At 43.9% G+C, this 21,485-nt stretch overlaps 1 protein-coding gene across 1 annotated transcript in view; it reads left to right on the plus strand.

Annotated features, from left to right (window-relative positions):
- The window catches only part of LOC112230777 (zinc finger MIZ domain-containing protein 2-like), a 35,383-nt gene extending 14,227 nt beyond the window's left edge, over window positions 1-21,156 (plus strand). Inside the window, 22 exon segments of the mRNA XM_042310986.1 lie at window positions 2,867-2,919; window positions 3,093-3,183; window positions 4,342-4,456; window positions 4,836-5,026; window positions 6,979-7,150; window positions 7,749-7,997; window positions 8,112-8,297; window positions 8,919-9,005; window positions 9,441-9,531; window positions 9,534-9,560; window positions 9,563-9,616; window positions 10,033-10,183; window positions 10,364-10,442; window positions 11,455-11,607; window positions 11,816-11,921; window positions 12,059-12,216; window positions 12,339-12,406; window positions 12,507-12,575; window positions 12,826-13,064; window positions 13,142-13,257; window positions 18,310-18,546; window positions 19,384-21,156. Coding sequence (XP_042166920.1) covers window positions 3,134-3,183; window positions 4,342-4,456; window positions 4,836-5,026; window positions 6,979-7,150; window positions 7,749-7,997; window positions 8,112-8,297; window positions 8,919-9,005; window positions 9,441-9,531; window positions 9,534-9,560; window positions 9,563-9,616; window positions 10,033-10,183; window positions 10,364-10,442; window positions 11,455-11,607; window positions 11,816-11,921; window positions 12,059-12,216; window positions 12,339-12,406; window positions 12,507-12,575; window positions 12,826-13,064; window positions 13,142-13,257; window positions 18,310-18,546; window positions 19,384-19,491 — 2,706 coding nt within the window. The 5' untranslated portion in view covers window positions 2,867-2,919; window positions 3,093-3,133 and the 3' untranslated portion in view covers window positions 19,492-21,156.
- The last annotated feature ends 329 nt before the right edge of the window (window positions 21,157-21,485 follow it).

Below are 21,485 nucleotides of genomic sequence, written 5' to 3' on the forward strand. Positions count from 1 at the left end.
GCATTAAGGAAAGAAATTCCACACATTTTACTTTTTAAAAGCATTCCAGGTGACTACCTCATGAAGCTGGTTGAGAGATGGCCAAGGGTGTGCAATGCTGTCATCAAGTCAAAGGGTGGCTACTCTAAAATATCTCAAATATAAAATTTAGTTTGATTTGTTTAATACTTTTTTTGGGGGGGGGGTACTACATTATTCCATATGTGTCTTTTCATAGTATTGATGTCTTCACTATTGTTCTACAATGTAGAAAATAGTCAAAATAAAGAAAAACCCTTGAATGTGTCAACTTTTGTGTGTATATATATATTTTATCCAGTCGGATAAACACACCAAACAACCTCCCTGACCACTCTGTTGCGTCTGCATGGTCGCAAAGCACACTGTTGCCTCGTTTTGTATCACATTCGATGTGTGATAACTGGGGGGACAAAAATGCAAAATCAGAATGTGGGGGGTCGGGCGTTATTAGTCTTTTTCGTAGTGGACACATTGTTTGCAGAGCAACAACCTCGGCTACACTTGTGAGAAACAAGTTTTGGTTTATTTCATTCCATTTACAAGTTGTCAATTTATTTGTTTTGTTTTGAGCGCTCCTGTCGATGTTGATTAAGGAGGCTACCTGGCCTGCACGCAAATGTAGGCTTTTATAAATGTGCCCATTTGATGGGGATCTGATAGTAATTGTATTTCTGATTTTCTTAACTCACCACCGAAAATGAGAATAATAATTTTTTCTTCACCTCAAATAGCAAGTAAATTAACTCTGTTTTTACCTCCATTGAATGACAATAGTTCCTCAATGTAGCCTATTAGAAACATGTTTTAGAGCTCTCTCCCTTTCAATAACCACTCCATTTGAAAGGGGGAAAAATGTCATGCTCTGATCTGGTGGAAATGTCATAAAAAAGCGCCACTCATCCCTCGCTCAAATACAGCTGTGTCTGTATGGAGCACAGTGGTGCAGAAAACTGAGGGTCCACAATATTTTATACAATGTTGCAAGTTTGTTAGCATAAACTGGCTGGACCAAATTGATAGTTTCATTTTCTTTGCAGACAGGCCAGGCGTAGCCAATGTGATTTGTTTTATCAGGATATTTTCTACCTGCAGGCTGCAATGTCTTTGTTTGATTTGTAGGCTATTTGACATAGTTGGCAATAGAAGTTACTTTTATATTTGTATAATTTTAATTCGGGGGAAAGGGAATAACTGAATGCATTCAACCGAAATGTCTTCCGCATTTAACCCAGCCCCGCTGAATCAGAGGTGCGGGGTGCTGCCTTATTCCACATCCACGTTACTGTCCCAAAGCTCTACCTGCCGTCACTTTAGCGGAGTGTCGTAAAAAAACACAACTATGGACTTTTCCCTCATAGGAGTTTACTCTGAGATGAAACGTAATTTACTGCGAAACAGAGAGCGGGATGGAGAGGGTGATTGAAATTGTGTTGAAAGCCTGTGATCTCTCGGCAGTTAACGAGCTGTATGTGTGTCAGGGTTTCTATGAGTAGTAAAATGTTGCGCCAGACACACGCAACGTGTGCATTCAACGAATTCTGTTGCGCAATTTTAGAGATTAGAATATCTGTCCACGTTTACTTTTCCTCAGCCAATAAGAGTAAGGAACAGCAAAATCACTAGCCGATGTCAATGTCGGTCTACCATCCGCCATAGTAGAAACGTGTATATATTCTATTGGTTAGCTTGCTGTTCTGTGCGAGGAAGAAATAACCGATTCAAACAAACTCTGGACAGTTGTGGGACGATAGAGCCCATATTCTTACAACCAGTGAGCTAAGTAAAACTAAACAAAACCGGAAGAAGCAATGAGGCTCATGCAACAGATCAGAACATATAGCTTAAAATGTTGATAAACTATGATTTATTTACATTATAAGCGCAGCGGTGTGCACAAGTGTTGGCACAAGGCAGTAAATTGGCTACGCATAAATGTTAGTTCCATAATGCAATTAGCGGGAAAACTTTGTCAAAAGCGAACGGCACCATGCGAGTTGTTTCATGAGACTGAGATGAAAATATCTGTTTAGAAATTTGGATAAAGGGGAGCTCTACAGGTGCGACAACTAGCATGGGTTTCTAATAGGACTAGGATTGTGCCTTTGGCTACTGGACAATGGAAGTTGATTTGAAAACCAATAGAACATGAGAGAACTAGGCTATACTGGTTTCAATGGCATTCTCCAGCCTATAAAATAATTTCCTTCACGTTTGGTTGTATTTTGTCTAGGCTACTTTGAAGCAAGGTAAGCCATGCCCCAAAACGTTCAGATTTCAAACAAGTTTGCTTTGAAAATGCATACTTCCTCCAGCTCATTGCAACATGTTGTGTGATGAGCTGAAGCCTGCCTACCTTTGCCTAAGCACTTGAATGGCAAATGGGAAGCGAGTTTCAATTACCAGTTGAGAAATAAAACTAGTAGCTCTCTTCAATCATGGCCATCAGTGTTTTTAACACACGATTGCATTTAGAGTTGTTGCGCAATGAAGGGGCTAATAAAAGCACGTTTCATTCTCCAGCAGTAAACAAACCGTAGCAGCAGCTCTCGCGCTACATCGACTGGTATTTCAATCAATTAATAGGCAAAAATCTATTTTTTGCAATGGGATTTATTTTCTTCTCCCTGGCAATTGGCGGTGGCAATTTTATTTATCAGCTCTTAATATATTTTTTGACCCAAAAGCAGGCTATTACGGTGTGTAGGCAGCCGCTTCATTTGCTGTTCTCTTGAATTCCTGTAGAAATCAAAGAGCTAAATTTAGACCCTGCTGCCTGCCCCTCCCTTCTATGAGAACCATTATGCCAGGCAGTAATAGGCTAACTCTTTCGCTCTCTCACACACAGACCAACAGACAGACCGAGATACACACAGAGCAGAAGCTAAAGGGGAGAGGAAGGTAAGCGTGTGTGTGGCTATGATGGTGGTGAAGTCACTGCTTCAGTTCAATGAGTCGATCAGCTTTATTTACATGATAACAAGAACACGATAATACATGGTGTAATGAATGATTGCACGATTAAAATAATAAGAACACAACATACCGTTTCAATACTTCTCTCTCTCTCTCAGGCTGCCTGTCAGGGTCTCGTTGATCCCCCTCCGTTCCTCAGATGAACCCCCTCAACTCCATGAAACCCGGTCTGCCTCCCACTCCGCACAGGTACACACACACACTCTGAATGACTCCGAGAGGAAGTGCTGAGTGCATTGTCCTCAGACAAATCGTTAGTTGTCTTCTGGTTGGCTTTCACCTCTCCCGCTATTAGCTGGGCTCTGGGACTCAATGGCTGCTGCTGGTGGTGGAGCGAGATTACGTCCTGTGATTTCAGTTGAGGGAGTGGAGGGTAACCTCAGCCCCCCCCCCACACACACACGTACACACTCAGGGGCCTCCTCTTGTTAGCAGGGCTACCCTTACCAGTTTCTACGTGGCTGCTTTGTTGTTATGGACATGCTGTGCCTCTTGAGGATGTGCTGTGGCACAAGTCATTCAACACGTACAAAGACTCCCACTAGTTTTCCTCTTCAACAAACAAATAGTCTAATGCAGGGGTTCCTAAAGTTTTTCACTCAGGCCTCCCTTCCAGCACTGTTCATGACACAAACTGTTCACACCCATCTTGTTGCTGGAGAGAACTTTCTGCGTGTGTTTAAGCTTACTTCCTGCAACACACATTTTGTCAGGAGGTGCAGATAAAATGTTGTAGATTTAAAGCAAATTTTCTTGCAATTCTATATATTTTGCATGGTCTAATGTGTATTCATGTGTTGAGTGACTAACATTACAGCAAAATATATGGGCTAAAAAAACGTTAACTGACATGGGCTAGTTGATTTGGACATTTTCTGACAAGTTATAAATAACTCTAAGGTCTGCTATGACTAACACGATGAGGATTATACTAGTGTTTTCTAATAAAACCACTTTCAAGAGAAAGTTGAAATCTGGACTAAGTTTGTGCTATCTGCACTAATCTGAAAATAACTGTATAGGTGTGAGTACTATGGTATGTATACTTCCACCTACCAGGTATTTGCTTCCCCTGTCCAGTGTCTGTATGTATCAAGCGTCTCAGAGTATTGAGTGCTGATCTAGGATCAGCCCCCCCCCCCCATGTTATTCATTTTGATTTAATAATGAAATGCAAAGCTGATCCTAAATCAGCACCTGGATTCTGACATGCTTGAAGCACAAGGCCCGGGTCTTTCATGATCAGTGCAGATGGAGAGGAAGCCAGATTCACTATTGCAATGCACATTACTGCTGTACATGAATCCATCCCATAATGCCTTTGCTTCTTGGCTCTATCTTCCTTAGTGACGGTAACTTCCTGTATGACTCTGCCTCCTGGCAACAAGGCACCAATCAACAGCCAGGAGCACTCTCCGTGGTAACTACTGTCTGGGGCGTGACCAATCCCTCGCACAGCCAGGTAACAACCAGTCAATCATGGCTCTCATCCTTCCTTTCTCTCACCCATCCTTCATAACTGTCTCTAATCCATCATTCTATCATCCCCTCCTTTCAACCAGTCCATCTATTTATTTATTTAACCTTAATTTATCAAGGAGAGCAAATCTCTTTTGCCACGTGTAGGTTGCCTACATAGCAGCTGTGCACCAAAACTCACAAGGCCTGAATGAAGTGTATAACTATCAGAATCCGCATCAATGGTTATTGCAATATATGACATGACATTCATTAATTGTTTAATATGTAAAGCACACAGTCTGGGATGTCACATGGCCTTTTTCTTCTTCTCTAACACTTTACTGTTTCCACTACCTCACTTTCTGTGTTTCCCCGTCTAGGTGTTTGGAGCGCCCATGGGTCCGGGCGGGAACTCTGGAGGTCACATGATGCAGAGCAGCAGTGGAGGTGGGGGGATGAGTCCCGGTATGAGCCACCAGTACCAGAGCTACGGTGATAAGGGCTACGGACAACCAGGCCTTTACGGCCGCCCCAACACCGCCTATAACCAAGCACCGCCATATGGACAGAGGTAAACATCTTTTGACTTGTTTTTGTGGTATATGTTCACCAGGGTCTTGTTTATTGGGCACCAAACAGAGTGAAATGTAGACGTACTACCTGGGAAATGTTCACTAGGCACGAAATGGTAGAAAATGGACTGAAAGAGGGTCAGACTACTTGAACATACAGTTGAAGTAAGAAGTTTACATACACCTTAGCCAAATACATTTCAACTCGGTTTTTCACATTTCCTGACATTTAATCAGAGTAAAAATTCCCTGTCTTAGGTCAGTTAGGATCACCACTTTATTTTAAGAATGTGAAATGTCAGAATAATAGTAGAGTGATTTATTTCAGCTTTTATTTCTTTCATCACATTCCAAGTGGGTCAGAAGTTTACATACACTCAATTAGTGTTTGGTAGCATTGCCATTAAATAGTTTAACTTGGGTCAAACGTTACGGGTAGCCTTCCACAAGCTTCCCACAATAAGTTGGGTGAATTTTGACCCATTCCTCCTGACAGAGCTGGTGTAACTGAGTCAGATTTGTAGGCCTCCTTGTTCACACACGCTATTTCAGTTCTGCCAAAAAAAATTCTATAGGATTGAGGTCAGAGCTTTGTGATGACCACTCCATTACCTTGACTTTGTTGTCCTTAAGCCACAACTTTGGAAGTAGGCTTGGGTCATTGTCCATTTGGAAGACCCATTTGCAAGCAAGCCATAACTGTCACTGATGTCTTGAGATGTTGCTTCAATATATCCACATCATTTTCCTACCTCATGATGCCATTTATTTTGTGAAGTGCACCAGTCCCTCCTGCAGCAAAGCACCCCCACAACATGATGCTGCCACCCACGTGCTTCACGGTTGGGCTGGTGTTCTTCGGCTTGCAAGCCTCCCCCTTTTGGCGGTTTTGGAGCAGTGGCTTATTCCTTGCTGAGCGGCCTTTCAGGTTATGTCGATCTAGGACTCGTTTTCCTGTGGATATAGATACTTTTGTACCCGTTTCCTCCAGCATCTTCACAAGGTCCTTTGCTGTTGTTCTGGGATTGATTTGCACTTTTCACACCAAAGTGTGTTCATCTCTAGGTGACAGAATGCGTCTCCTTCCTGAGCGGTATGACATCTGCATGGTCCCATGGTGTTTATACTTGCGTACTATTGTTTGTACAGATGAACATGGTACCTTCAGGCATTTGTTGATTGCTCCCAAGGATGAACCAGACTTGTGGAGGTCTACAATATTTTTCTGAGGTCTTGGCTGATTTCTTTTGATTTTCCCATGATGTCAAGCAAAGAGATTGGCCTTGAAATACATCCACAGGTACACCTCCGATTGACTCAAATGATGTCAATTAGCCTATCGGAAGCTTCTAAAGCAATTACATCATTTTCTGGAATTTTCCAAGCTGTTTAAAGGCACAGTCAACGTAGTGTATGTAAACTTCTGACCCACTGGAATTGTGATACAGTGAATTATAAGTGAAATAATCTGTGTAAACAATTGTTGGAAAAATTACTTGTGTCATGCACATAGTAGATGTCCTAACCAACTTGCCGAAACTATAGTTTGTTAACAAGAAATTTGTGGAGTGGTTGAAAAACTAGTTTTAATGACTCCAACCTAAGTGTATGTAAACTTCCGACTTCAACTGTATATAAGAAACTCAAATTTTTGTTTGCAAACATTTTTGCTAAAGTTGTTCATTTTCATTGGCTGAATGAAAACAACCCAGGGCTCCATTCAGTCAGTCATGCACATGGGGATAATGTCAATTGCATTTAATTAATTCCTTACGTTCTCTCAATTTGCATCCTTTCCCAAAACCATTCGTTGAGAAGCTGAGGTCCCTTCTGACCCTCTCATCCAATGGGTTTGGAAAAGGAGGTGACGAGAGAGGACTCAAGGAATCAAGGAATCAAGGAAATGGGAGTGAGTTCCAAATAATTCTATCTCTCTGTCTGTGTATCTTAGTTACTCTAATAATGGTGGTGGCGGAGGAGGTATGGGCCAACGGCCTCCCTCTGACTTCACCCAGGCTGCTGCCGCCGCGGTTGCCGCTGCCGCAGCCACGGCGACCGCCACTGCTACGGCTACCGTTGCTGCCATCCAGGAGAAGCAGAACCAGGAACTGAACTATGGCCAGGTATGCGGCTAAGCCGCCTTGTGTGTGCGCATGCGTGTTATAGTTGGGACGATAAACCCCAAATTATCGACACGACCACAACATTTTGCTGATATCATTCACTAGCTCTGCCACACACACACACACACACACACACACACACACACACACACACACACACACACACACACTTCAGACTCCAGAGACATGGCTTTGATTAGAGAGAGAACATAAGTCTTTTCTAGCAGACTGTTTACACATCTACACTCGGTCTCTAGGAAGAAACCACACTGTAAATCCTACAAGGAGTCTTCCATCTTTCCCTCTCCCTGCCACAGTTTTGTGTATCAGGGTTGGTGTCAGTTCTAATTGAAGTCACACATGATTTTCATGTAAAAATGCTTACACATTTCAAATAAATAGCTTCTCCTTTTCAGTTTGAGAATTAATTGAAAATATATGCGCTTTTTGTCTATATTTGAATTGGAATTTCTGTTTACTTCCTGAATTAACTGACTTCAATTCGAACACCAATTCTGCTACTGGGTGTGTGTGCTCTGCATTTTTATAGCATCTAGCCTCTCTCTCCTCTCTTTCTCCTCCTCTTCTCTCTCTTTAGATGGGTGGAGGCCCCTCCTACAGTACCCAGTTCCTGTCCCACCAGGGCCCCCAGCAGGGTGGCCCCCGCGGCCCCCCGGGCATGAGCCCCAGTGGGATGGTCCAATCTCGGCCCGGGCAGCACCCCTCCATGGGGGGCATGGTATACCCTTCACACCCCTCCCAGGGTCAGGGCCAGAGGATGCCCCAGCAACACCCAGGCTACCCAGGAGGCCAACAACAAGGGCTCAAACGCCCCTACCAATCAGAGGTACAAAGCTGGAAAACACATGGGTGCTTGCAAACACACTAACACACTTCACATAAATTGTTTACTAGTTGCCACACACTCATCCCTTCCATCTCTCCTCTGTCACTCCCCCAGGGTTTCCCAGGGCAGCAGCAGTATGGTTCAGGGGGGATGTCTCCGTACCACAGTGGCCAGCCCCTCCAGTATCCCCCTGGCCCCCAGCAGCACCAGCCCCAGTCCCCCTCCTACCACCCCAGCCAGCGTATGCCCCCAATGGGGCAGTACCAGCAAGGTCCACCCAATCCTGCACAGTACTACAAGGTAACCAGGGAGACCACACACACAAACACTAGTTAAAGGAGCAATCAGCAGTTGCTACATACTTTTAAAAAAATATATGTTTTTTTGAAATGCTATGTACCGGTACCCATTTGTTTCTTGAAGAACATGACTTCTAAATGCCCCACGGTCTTAGTTCAACTGTTGTACCCCATCAAAATATAAACTTGATTTACTCCAATGTCTATAAACAAAGTAAATGTAAACAAACACTATATATCCTCAAAACTTGGTTAAAACTATAATTTGATGTCATGGATGGTCAGTCCTTGCATCTATAGCGCTGTCTGTGAATTTGAGTGGTAACATTTCTCCAGCCTTCAGCTTTTAACAAAATGGGCAAGGATAAATGCTTTGTTATTGTTCCTACTGCTGATTGCAGCGTTAAGCTATGAATGTGTATTTCAAAGGATTATAGCCTTTTTAACACACTGCCAGTATGAACCCGGCTCCAAAGAGACTTCTCCCTGACATGTTTGTAGTGTAGAGACAGGATCTAGCATCAAATCTGACCAGGGCCTGTATTCACAAAGCATCTCAGAATAGGAGTGCTGATCTAGGATCAGTTTTGCCTGTTAATGTGTGTGTGTGTGTTTTCAGCAGGAGCAGCAGTATAACGGGCAGCAGGGTAACATGCCAGCAGGAGCATCAGGAAGCTACAATGCCTTCACACAGGCTGCTGTCAATGCGGTAAGCCAACCTGGTGTGTGCCTTGGCAGTGTGGAGGAGATGGTGCTTTTTGTTTCCATGACATTGTCCAGGCTTCTGTATGACCTTTGTAATTTTGGGGTCCTTTGCAAATGTATTGTAATTTGTGGACCCAAATTAAGTACATTTATTAATTAAGCTATGGCCACACAGGGTTTTTGTGTCCACAAATTACGGATTGACACAAATGTTGACATCCGTTGACATATAATGGACGGAGATGATTGTCCGTCAAACTATGTCTGCCCTCATGCCCAATGTAACATGTCCGAAAATGGTTAACTGGAGAACTTTTGACGGACAAAAACCGACAATTGATTAATTAATGTAGAATTTCATGTGTCCGTACGTCTTTGTGGCCTTTATATAGGATGATGTTTTTCTATGTTTCAAATTCTCCCTCCCTCCCTCTTTCAGCAGGGTAGCCGGGTGATGCCGGGGTACCCCAGTTCTCCTCTGGGTGGTAACCCCACCCCTCCCATGACTCCGGGCAGCATGCCCCCCTACCTCTCCCCGGTGGGCCAGGACCAGACACCAAGCCCCCTACCTCCCCCAAGGCCCTGACGTCAAGCCCAACATCAACTCCCTTCAGCCCCCACTGGTGAGACCCACTTACTTCAACACCCCTTTATGAAAGGCTCTATTCAATCTGTATCGCTGAAGTGTTACAGGTTGCGCTGGAGAAATGTAAAGGTCATTCCCCCCGCTTGAGATGACATATGCAGCGTTTACCGTGAATGCAGTATCCACTAACACGGGAACATTGCATTTCAATGGCGCTGTAACGCTGAAGTTCCGCGATACGGATTGAATAGAGCCCTAACTCATTGGATTGATGGAAATGTATATAGGGATCAGACCTGAGTCATCAGACCTGAGTCGTGTTCATTAGACAGCAAATGGAAGAAAAAAGGACTGAAACGGGACTTGTCCAATAAGAGAACGTTTTATTGTTGTTGCATTCCCTGATGTAGAGGACCCTGGGCCTAATGCGTACTTTAAATACCCTCCCCTCCAGGTAACCCTAGCGATGACCTGCGGCTGACCTTCCCGGTGCGTGACGGCGTGGTGCTTGAGCCGTTCCGATTGGAGCATAACCTGGCGGTCAGCAACCATGCCTTCCAGCTGCGAGACTCTGTCTACAAGACCCTCATGATGAGGTCCGAGCCCACCGACTCAGCCAATCAAAGCAGCAGTTACTGTGACGTGATCCAGTGTTTTAATACCATAGTTTGGATATTTTCCATATTTATTAATCAACGATTCTGGTGTGTCTGTCTGTTTGTGTGTTTTCATGTGTCTGCCTGTGTGGATCTGTTGACTGCATGTGTGCCCTCTAGGCCTGACCTGGAGCTGCAGTTTAAGTGTTATCACCATGAGGACAGACAGATGAACACTAACTGGCCCGCCTCCGTACAGGTACAATCACACTTACAGGTACCCACTCACACACACACACACACACACACAGAAGTAAATGCAACATCAAACACAATATTACAGAACTTTGCCAAGATGTGGGTTTAGATGTATTTTTTGGGGGGACATACAACCTGATCTTTGTGCATTTACACACACCCCTATCACAATGGGTTAGGCTGGGTTTACACTCCCCCAAGTGCTCTCACTGCTCTTTTGCGTAAAGTCACAAATTCTACCATGCACTGACATCTCTGTGTGGAGCCCTCCATACAGGTGGTGAAGTCATGAAGCCTTTAAAACTAGTGGAGATCCAGCCTTATATCTGGGTTAGTAAGGTGATGACTATGAACTTGATTGGCTAGCCAGGGTTGTGTTCAGGAGGGTGCAACATACTGAACGATTTAGGTAGAAAACAAATGTATTTATATAGCCCTTACATCAGCTGATATATCAAAGTGCTGTACAGAGGATCAATCCCATCAATAGAACTGAGGGCGGCAGGGTAACCTAGTGGTTAGAGCAACCGGAAGGTTGCAAGTTCAAATCCCCGAGCTGACAAGGTAAAAATCTGTCGTTCTGCACCTGAACTAGGCCGTCATTGAAAATAAGGATTTGTTCTTAACTGTCTTGCCTAGTTAAATAAAGGTAAAATAAAATAATATCCATTCTGCATGTCTTTTCTACACAACGTATTTCTATCTGAACATTCCACAATATTGCACCCTATGTGAAAGGTGGCCCAGGGCATGTATTCACAAAGCGTCTCGAGTAGAAGTGCTGATCTAGGATTAATTGTGCCTTTTGAATCATAACAAATAAGATTTATATGGACGGGGGGGGCTGATCCTAGGTCAGAACTCCTACTCTGAGCCCTGTGTGACGACTGTGTCAAATAAGATTTATATGGACTTGGGGGTCTGATCCTAGGTCAGAACTCCTACTCTGAGCCCAGTGTGACGACTGTGACTATCGTGTTAGCCGATCCTCCATTCACCTGTCTGTCATGTAGGTGTCTGGTCCTTGCTTACAGGTGAGTGTGAACGCCACACCGCTCACCATCGAGAGGGGCGACAACAAGACGTCCCACAAGCCCCTCTACCTCAAGCAGGTGTGTCAGCCGGGACGCAACACCATCCAAATCACTGTCACCGCCTGCTGCTGCGTAAGTAGAACCATACAGGCAAAAATGCTTTATGAAGTCCTAGTCTGGTTGCGTGCTGGTTGTATAATAATGTTTTGTTAAGTCTTCATCTGGTTCTGGTTTTTGATAGCAACCAAAATATGACCTCTTTCCCATATCTTTATCTTGTCATGAAAAGGACATATTTACTAGTTTGTAATCCAATTTCTCTCTCTCTCACCCTATCTAGTCCCACCTGTTTGTGTTGCAGCTGGTCCACAGGCCATCAGTACGCTCGGTTCTTCAGGGATTAATGAAGAAGAGACTACTGCCTGCAGAGCACTGTGTCACTAAGAGTGAGTGGAACAGAACACACACACGTCTGACTGGCTGGTTGGTTCTCAGAAAAATATAGACTTCTTCTTACTGCAATTCTCACCTGTTCTCTTCCCTGCTCTCTTGTCTATTCCTCTCCCTCTCTTTCTCTCCTCAGTTAAGAGGAACTTCAGTAGTGGGACCATCCCCGGGACCCCAGGGCTGAACGGAGAGGACGGTGTGGAACAGACGGCAATCAAAGTCTCCCTGAAATGTCCGATCACCTTCAGGCGCATCCAGCTGCCTGCACGCGGACACGACTGTAGACACATACAGGTGAGAGACTAGGCACACGTACTCGCATACACACGTGCATATCATCACTCTTAACATATTGTGAGAGACAAACGTGCGCACACACACACTAAACCTCTTTCTGTCTCTTTCTCTTTCGGCAGTGTTTTGACCTGGAGTCGTACCTGCAGTTGAACTGTGAGAGAGGGACCTGGAGATGCCCTGTGTGCAAGTATGTTAACGCAACAATTTACACATCTTTTAGCCTTTGCCGTAGACAAAGACCTGTTGTTTTTTTAGTCATCCGGACCATGTGTGTCTCTCCACCACAGTAAGACGGCGCTACTGGAGGGCCTAGAAGTGGACCAGTACATGCTGGGCATTCTAATATACATACAGAAGTAAGTGTCTGTCTGCAAATCCGCTACTACATGGGTATTTAAATCTGAGCCTGGAGGTCCGGAGTACTGCTCGCTGGTTTTCTGTTCTACCTGATGATTAATGGAACCCATCTGATGTCGAGGGGAAGAATGAAAATCAACTGATTTTGCCTGCCCTACTATGTTCATATTTAGTTTTTCTTTAGCTTAACCATAATTAGGTCTACAGTTTGCCTTATCTTGCTCTTCCTTGTCTAACCTCTTCCCTCAGTTCGGACTATGAGGAGATCACCATTGACCCAGTGTGTGGCTGGAGGCCGGTGCCCGTCAAACCAGATATCCACATAAAGGAGGAAGCAGACGGACCGGTGTTGAAGCGCTGCCGGACGGTCAGCCCCAGTCACATGATGATGCCCAGCGTCATGGAGATGATCGCTTCCCTGGGACCAGCCTCACCCTACCAGGGTCAACCACCAGGGGGCAGGAACACACCTGACTACAGCAGCCAAGGTAGGGAGGAGACAGACAGATGCACGTGCGCACACACGCACACAAAAGTGTCCTTTATATTTGTGTTGTTCATCCAGCAGGCACAGGATACTCCAGCCAGTCAGGCTTCTCTGACTTCCCCAACACCCCTGGAACTCCCACCCTGAGAGACTTCACCTCCCCCGGGCCCCCTAACATCTACCAACAGGACCAGGTAACACACCCACAGATAGGCACACACTAATGCACAGGAAAACACTCACAGCAATAAACAGGCAGTAGTGCTGAGCTGAGCGATTTAGTGCTTTTTGAGGTCGGTTCGATTATTTAAAAAATGTGCACTTTTTAAAAATGTTTTATGTGGATTGAATGCTGTTACAACACAGAATAAAACAATTAATACAAGTCCCATGATGGTAGAGACTGCCCATTACTGCTTATTAACCATAATATATTCACATTACTTTAATATTTCAGTTACATTTGAGCCTGACAATCACTTCGGCCTTCGTTTATGACTGCTGAATACCAACTATCAATCACTTAGATCGTGTATTTTCAGGTAGAGATGCATCCCGAATCAACTGATCTCTATCTGCTTTATATCCAGTAATTTTCTCTCTTTTAGGTAGCAGGCGTAAAAGAAACAGACGGGACAAGTAGGCGGGCAATGGATTATGGTCATTATACACGGAACAAAAATATAAACGCAACATGCAACAATTTCAAAGATTTTACTATAAATAAGAATTTGTTCTTAACTGACGTGCCTAGTTACATAAAATAAATTACACACGTGCACCTTGTGCTGGGGACAATAAATCAGTCAATTTAAATAAATGCATTAGGCCCTAATTGACTTCTTTTTTTTCTTTTTTAAGTAGGGGTGTGGATAAGAGAACCAGTCAGTATCTGGTGTGACCACCATTTGCCTAATGCAGCATGACATCTCCTTCGCATAGAATTGATCAGGCTTTTGATTGTTGCCTGTGGAATGTTGCCCACTCGTCTTCAATGGCTGTGCAAAGTTGCTGGATATTGGCGGGAACTGGAACACGTTGTCGTACACATTTATCCAGAGCATCCTAAACATGCTCAATGGATGACTGCAGGCCATGGAAGAACTGGGACATTTTCAGCTTCAGGAATTGTGTACAGATCCTTGCGACATGGGCCTATGCATTACCATGCTGAAACATGAGGTGATGGCGGTGGATGAATGGCACTACATTGGTCCTCAGGATCTCGTCACGGTATCTTTCGGCATTCAAATTGCTATTGATTAAATGCAATTGTGTTTGTTGTCCGTAGCTTATGCCTGCCCATACCATAACCCCACCGCACCATGGGGCACTCTGTTCACAACGTTGAAACCCGAATTCATCCATGAGCACACTTCTCTAGCGTGCCAGTGGCCATCAATGGTGAGTATTTGCCCACTGAAGTCAGTTATGACGCTGAACTGCAGGTCAAGACACTGGTGAGGATTAAGAGCATGCAGATGAGCTTCCCTGAGATGGTTTCTGACAGATGGTGCAGAGATTCTTCGGTTGTGCAAACCCACAGTTTCATCAGCTTTCCCAGTGGCTGGTCTCAGACGATCCTGCAGATGAAAAAGCTGGATGTGGAGGTCCTGGCCTAGCGTGGTGACACGTGGTCTGAGGTAGTGAGTCCGGTTGGACGTACTGTCAAATTCTCTGAAATGATGTTGCTTATGGTAGAGAAATGAGAAACTCTGGTGGACCTTGCCAATTTGAGCACTCCCTTAACTTGAGACATCTGTGGCATTGTGTTGTGACAAAGCATAATATTTTAGTGGCCTTTTACTGTCCCCAGCACAAGGTGCACCTGTGTATTTTGTTATTTAACTTTTTATTTAACTAGCTAAGTTAGTTAAGAACAAATTCTTATTTACAATGACGGCCTACCAAAATGCAAAAGGCCTCCTGCGGGGATGGGGGCTGGGATTTAAAATATAAATGTATTAAATAAAAAAAATACGACAAAACACACATCACGACAAGAGACAATGCTACATAAAGAGAGACCTAAGACAACAACATAGCATGGCAGCAAACATGACAACACAGCATGGTAGCAACAACATGGTAGCAGCACAAAACAGGGTACAAACTTTACTGGGCACAGACATCAGCACAAAGGGCAAGAAGGCACAATAGTTGAAACTGGAGCAGCAGCATGGCCAGGTGGAATGGGGACAGCAAGGAGTCATCATGTCAGGTAGTCCTGAGGCATGCTCCTAGGGCTCAGGTCCTCCGAGAGAATTAGAGAGAGCATACTTAAATTCACACAGGACACCGGATAAGACAGGAGAAGTACTCCAGATATAACAAACTGACCCTAGCCCCCCGACACACAAACTACTGCAGCATAAATACTGGAGGCTGAGACAGGAGGGGTCAGGAGACACTGTGGCCCCATCCGATGATACCCCCGGACAGAGGCAGAGAATCCCAGTGGAAAGAGGGGAACCGGGCAGGCAGAGACAGCAAGGGCGGTTCGTTGCTCCAGAGCCTTTCTGTTCACCTTCACACTTCTGGGTCAGACTACACTCAATCTTATGACCCACTGATGACCCACTGAAGAGATGAGTCTTCAGTAAAGACTTAAAGGTTGAGACCGAGTCTACGTCTCTCACATGGGTAGGCAGACCATTCCATAAAAATGGAGCTCTATAGGAGAAAGCCCTGCCTCCAGCTGTTTGCTTAGAAATTCTAGGGACAATTAGGAGGCCTGCGTCTTGTGACCATAGTGTAGGTGTAGGTATGTACGGCAGGACCAAATCAGAGAGAAAGGTAGGAGCAAGCCCATGTAATACTTTGTAGGTTATCAATAAAACCTTGAAATCAGCCCTTGCCTTAACAGGAAGCCAGTGTAGGGAGGCGAGCACTGGAGTAATATGATCAAATGTTTTGGTTCTAGTCAGGATTCTAGCAGCTTTATTTGGCACTAACTGAAGATTATTTAGTGCTTTATCCGGGTAGCCAAAAAGTAGAGTATTGCAGTAGTCTAACCTAGAAGTAACAAAAGCATGGATTAATTTTTCTGCATCATTTTTGGACAGAAAGTTTCTGATTTTTGCAATTTTACGTAGATGGGAATAAAGCTGCCTTTGAAACAGTCTTGATATGTTCGTCAAAAGAGAGATCAGGGTCCAGAGTAACGCCGAGGTCCTTCAGTTTTATTTGAGACGACTGTACAACCATCAAGATTAATTGTCAGATTCAACAGAAGATCTCTTTGTTTCTTGGGACCTAGAACAAGCATCTCTGTTTTGTCCGAGTTTTAAAAGTAGAAAGTTTGCAGCCATCCACTTCATTATGTCTGAAACACAGGCTTCTAGTGAGGGCAATTTTGGTGGATGTCAGGTGGATGGATTATTTTGGCAAAGTAGAAATGATCACTAACAAGGATGTGCACAGAATTAGAGAAATTCGCACTTATGGAACATTTCTGGTGTCTTTTGAAATGCAGCTCATGAAACAGAACCAAGACTTTACATGTTGCATTATTATTGTTGTTCAGTGTAGTTAATTACCACCCTTTCTGCGCTAAACTATGTAGAATACAACTCCCTATTACAAAGTTGGGGCTTGATCTGATTTATGACTAGAGACACTGCAGTTTTAGCTCACATGTGGTTGATCAGCTCACCACAAACACATACAGTGACTCTGTTCAGGGGTCAATTCCATTTCTAGTCAGTCAGGGTCAGAGAAAGGGAGGGAATGAGCACACATACAGGGCCAAAGTACTCACCTGATGCTCTTACATCGGGCTTCTCAGGTCTCTTTATAGAGACAAATCACAGACTCCAAGTAGGTCACTTAAAAAAATTAAAGATAAAAGTTTAATGGTCAACATGTGCAAATGGACTCTGGAGTACTCGGAAAGCATTGGCTACATTTTCATCCTCAAGCACTTGAAATCTTTTTATTTATTTCCCATCGTGATCTGCCCAGGTAATGGAATTAGTTACATTTCAAATGCAAATAAAGTTATCTGTACTGAAATAAGTAAAACATACACATTTGTTCCTGTGTTGGGAATGTGAACCAAACCACAATATTTTGGGTACCTCAGCTTCATTTTACGGTACTATTTTGATTCTTTACCTGGTATTTTAAATTATGTGCATAATAAACCCTAGTGATACAGTCACTTAACCGAAGCATATAATTATACAGATGCATGAAATAATATATTTGCATGGATACTGGCACACAACCCAAAACCTAAATTGAATTGTTCCCTTATCAGATGCACACTTGTTAGGGTTTAAGAATCCTCTATATTTTATATTTGCATAGTACACTTTTTAAAATATGAACATATTGGGCATCTTGAAGTGCCTAACAGTAGAGTAAAAGTGGCACTTCACATAGGGTAGAAACACGCTAGTATAGTAAGGGAGTTACTGCTAGGAATGTGTCCCATATCAGATTACCGTCTCCTGCTTCCAATTACTCACATTGTTTATGTCCCAAATGGCACCCTATTCCCAAAGGTACACTACTTTTAACCAGAGATCTATGGCCCTGGTCAAAAGGAGTGCACTATATAGGGAAAAGGGTGCCATTTGGGATCCAGCCATTACTGTGTCAAGGACAGAGTAGTCAGAGACATTTTGTCTTCCTTTGGTTCCAGTGGCACAGTTGGTTAAAGCAACACCAGTTGGGTGGATTTCTGAGTAGGGCGAAGATTGTGTGTCTGTGTTCACCATAAGTGACTTTGAATAAAAGCATCAGCTGATTGACCATGTTATTAAATTCATTTTCCTGAAGCCACTTACTGTGTTGTTTTTATATAAAGTGATGTATTCATCTATGTTAGTTATGTAAGAGTGACTGTCATGCCCTTGCTCGTATGCACAGTAAAGAGCCTTTTGACAGGGCCTGGAGGAGACAGCATTTACACTCATACCCACACACCTTCTTACACACACACAGGCGCTCAGTTGTACAAGAAAGCTTTTTAGAGGAACACAAAATGTCCACCATTCCCTCTCTTCACTTCTCTCTCACACACACACACACACACACACACTGGAGTCGAACAGGATTGCACTTTGTTGCACCATTTTGAACGCGTTCACAACTGTTCAGCAATGGTGAACTTAACCTCCATGTAACGTCATACAATGTGAAACTCTATATCGTCTCTTTTTCTTCCCTTTATTTTCCCCCTTCCTATCACTCTCTTGCTCGCTCTCCTGTCTCTCTCTGCCTCTTTCTCTCACCATCAGATGTCCCATTCTGGCCGAATGGACCCTTCCCATAATGCCCTGCAGCAACAACAACAGCAGCACCAGCAGGGTGTCCACGGTAACCAGAGTCTCGGAAGCAGCGTTGGCGGACAGATGCAGCAGCGGAACTCCAATACCCAGAATGCCCGGCTACAGGCGGAGGGCTCGTTCGGCCAGGGGGGTCCAGGAGGAACGGGGGTAGCGGGAGGAGGAGAGGGAGCGGATCACGCCTTGGATGTAAGTCACCACCTCAGCCCTGTCTAGACACACCCATATGGAAATGCGGTCCGATATTGATATGTTCTTGACCATGGTAGCTAATACAGATATGGCACAACCACATTTTTCCCTTGTGATATTCGGGCAACAGCCGCGATAGAAAACAGTCACTTTTTTGCAAATTTACACAACCAGTTTGAAGATTCACCACCAATGACGAAGTGGTGATAATTCATGCAGGTGTGAGTTAAGAGTGTACATATGATGCATGCGATGCCATTATGATTTTTAGCCGTGGGCTCTGTTCCAATATTCACTCTAGCAATATCACTTAGACTGAAGTCCTATATTGGGCATGCTGCGCATGCATCCTAAGTGATATTACTAGTGTGGATATTGGACTGTGGCCCTGTGCCCATGTGGGTGGTCTTATACTAACCCCCACCCTCCCTCTTTTACTGGGGACGGGGCGAACCGGGTGCAGGGGAGGAACTTCCACAGATCAATCTACTACGACAACCGTAAGACAACCGTTAGACAACTGTAAGGCAACCACACAGAGCCAGCTAGCTGCTCGTTCAGCGATAATGTGGATTGAGTGATATTGGGCATGTGGAACTGAAGCTATCTGAAGCTACCTTCACTCTTGGAAAGAGCTTGTTTTTTGCCACATCCATGTGCCACAAACAAACCTTCCTCTCTTTGTTCTCCCTCTCTACCCCTTTCTCTCTGCTTTTCTAAAATTAATTCATTTCAATTCTAGAGGCTTTATTGGCATGAAAAGCGAAGGAACATGTCAAAGCAAACAATGACAACAATAACACTTTCTCTCCCTCTTCTCTTTCCCCTTTCCAGCTTCTCCCTGAGCTGACCAATCCAGATGAGCTGTTGTCCTACCTAGGTCCTCCAGATCTACCTAGCAACAACAACGATGACCTGCTCTCTCTGTTCGAGAACAACTGAAGACGCCCTTCTCGTTAAGGGACAGCTTCATCCTTCTAGAGGGGGAAGAGCAGAGGAGAGGGGGGCTAAAAGAAGAGAGCGGGTACAGACCGAGGGATCCATGTTTGTGTCTCTGTGGACCAGACCAACAGGCTTTCCAAAGGAAGGTGTAGGTAGTGAGAGAGACATGACTGTTTCTGTCTGGGAACTCTGTCAAGACTATAGTGTTTTTAGACTTAATGTAAAGCGTCCCATTGCACTCTGGATCCATCAAGTACGTTTTTAAAAAATTCTGAGAAAGAGAATGACTGTCTGACACATGGGACTGCCTGCACAGGCCAGCCGCTAGAATTGTAATTCAATGTTCTCAAAAAATCACAAGCCGAAGGATTTAACTTTTTAAAGGATATTTTTAGAAATGAGAAAAAGAAAGTGTAATGTTGACTTTCCATTGTGTATTTATGATTGTGGATCTCTGTTGACATGACTTGTCATAAAGAAAGTAAGAGGTGGTGTTCATCCTAAAGGGGAGTTATGAATGCTGAAATCAGGATATGCAGCCTCACACCTGGGCAGGACATACAGTACTCGGCTTACTGTACCTATACTTACTTACACTGATCTAGACTTGTAGAGCAAGAGATACAGAGAGAGAGGTGTTATTTTTCTACTGGGTAGGGCACAAAGAGAAGGTAAGGGGGGTGGGAGGAGAAGAGGGTTAGTCGGATGAGTCCGAAGCCAGATGGGGAACTCTCACCTCCATTCACACCCTGTCTCTGGTAATCCTCCCTTCTCTCTTGCTCTCCCTCCTTCAAGATAACAACTATACTGCTGAGACATTTAAACATGCACAATTGTACACACATACACTTTCAAGAAGGGATCCCCAGTAAAGTCCTGTGCGTTGATGGAGAGGGGGAGAAGTTGTTTCCCTTATGTCAGGGAGTGAATGTGTATTCTCTCTCTTCCTCCTCTCCAGCCCATCTGTTTCCAGCCCCGTAACACACATTTGAAAGAATACCACGGTTTAAACGACCTTTCTGCTTCCTCTCTCTTGGTCTTTATCTACCTGTCCCCACTCCTTTCTGAGGTTGTCATTGGTTTGTAAAGTGTTTGTATGATAGGCCTTACTGTTCATGGCACCAGAAGTTGGATGTGCAATGTTTTTTAAAATCTGTACGATATAAATTTTTATAATCATGACCATATTGTTATTAGAGTAATTCCAGAGGTGGTGAAGCTGTGCACATCTGTCTGATATTTGTTTAAACTAGCAGAGGTCATGAGTTCAGAAATATGTCAAATTCATGATGTCAGTCAACTTACGGGGGCCTGCATTCACAAAATGTCTCAAGGTCCTGATCTAGGATCAGTTTTCCTTTTCAGACCATAATTAATACAATTATATGGGGGGGGTCTTGGTCCTAGATCAGCCCTCCTATTCCGAGATGCTTTGTGAATACAGGCCCTGGTTACTATACGAGACTGTACAAGGGATTTCAGAGACAACACCACATCTGCTAGGTAACAATTGTTCATGTTTTATTGTCTAGATGATGATTAAGAGGCCCATGTCAGTGAATACAATTAATACACTGTTAAATTGTCCTATTAACTGCACCCCAGTTTTTCTAAAAATGTGAAATATTTCCATTATGTTTTATAAGTAAAAAATGTCACTTCTGATCATGTTTCCCTAGTTCTTTACTGTATTTGGTCCTCCTAGCTAGCAGGTGCAAGCTACAGGAAAAAACACCCTTTACGTATCCCATGTGCAAGTAGAACCACAGAGCAGAAACCAGGGTTTTTCTAGATAGGATGCAGCAATGACACTTCGTTGCAGGTTAGGAGAATTTATGTTGCAGGTTAGGAGAATTATGTTAGGAAACGGTTTGGGGTTTGCTAAAATGCAAAAATGTACTCTGACGCGACTCGAACCTGTTACTTTGATATTCGCAGCATCCCTTTTTTATATATTACAACACAAAACAGGACATCGCTACAAATATATTTTC

This window comes from Oncorhynchus tshawytscha, linkage group LG33, assembly GCF_018296145.1.
Source record: "Oncorhynchus tshawytscha isolate Ot180627B linkage group LG33, Otsh_v2.0, whole genome shotgun sequence".
In the NCBI taxonomy this organism is placed as follows: Eukaryota; Metazoa; Chordata; class Actinopteri; order Salmoniformes; family Salmonidae; genus Oncorhynchus; species Oncorhynchus tshawytscha.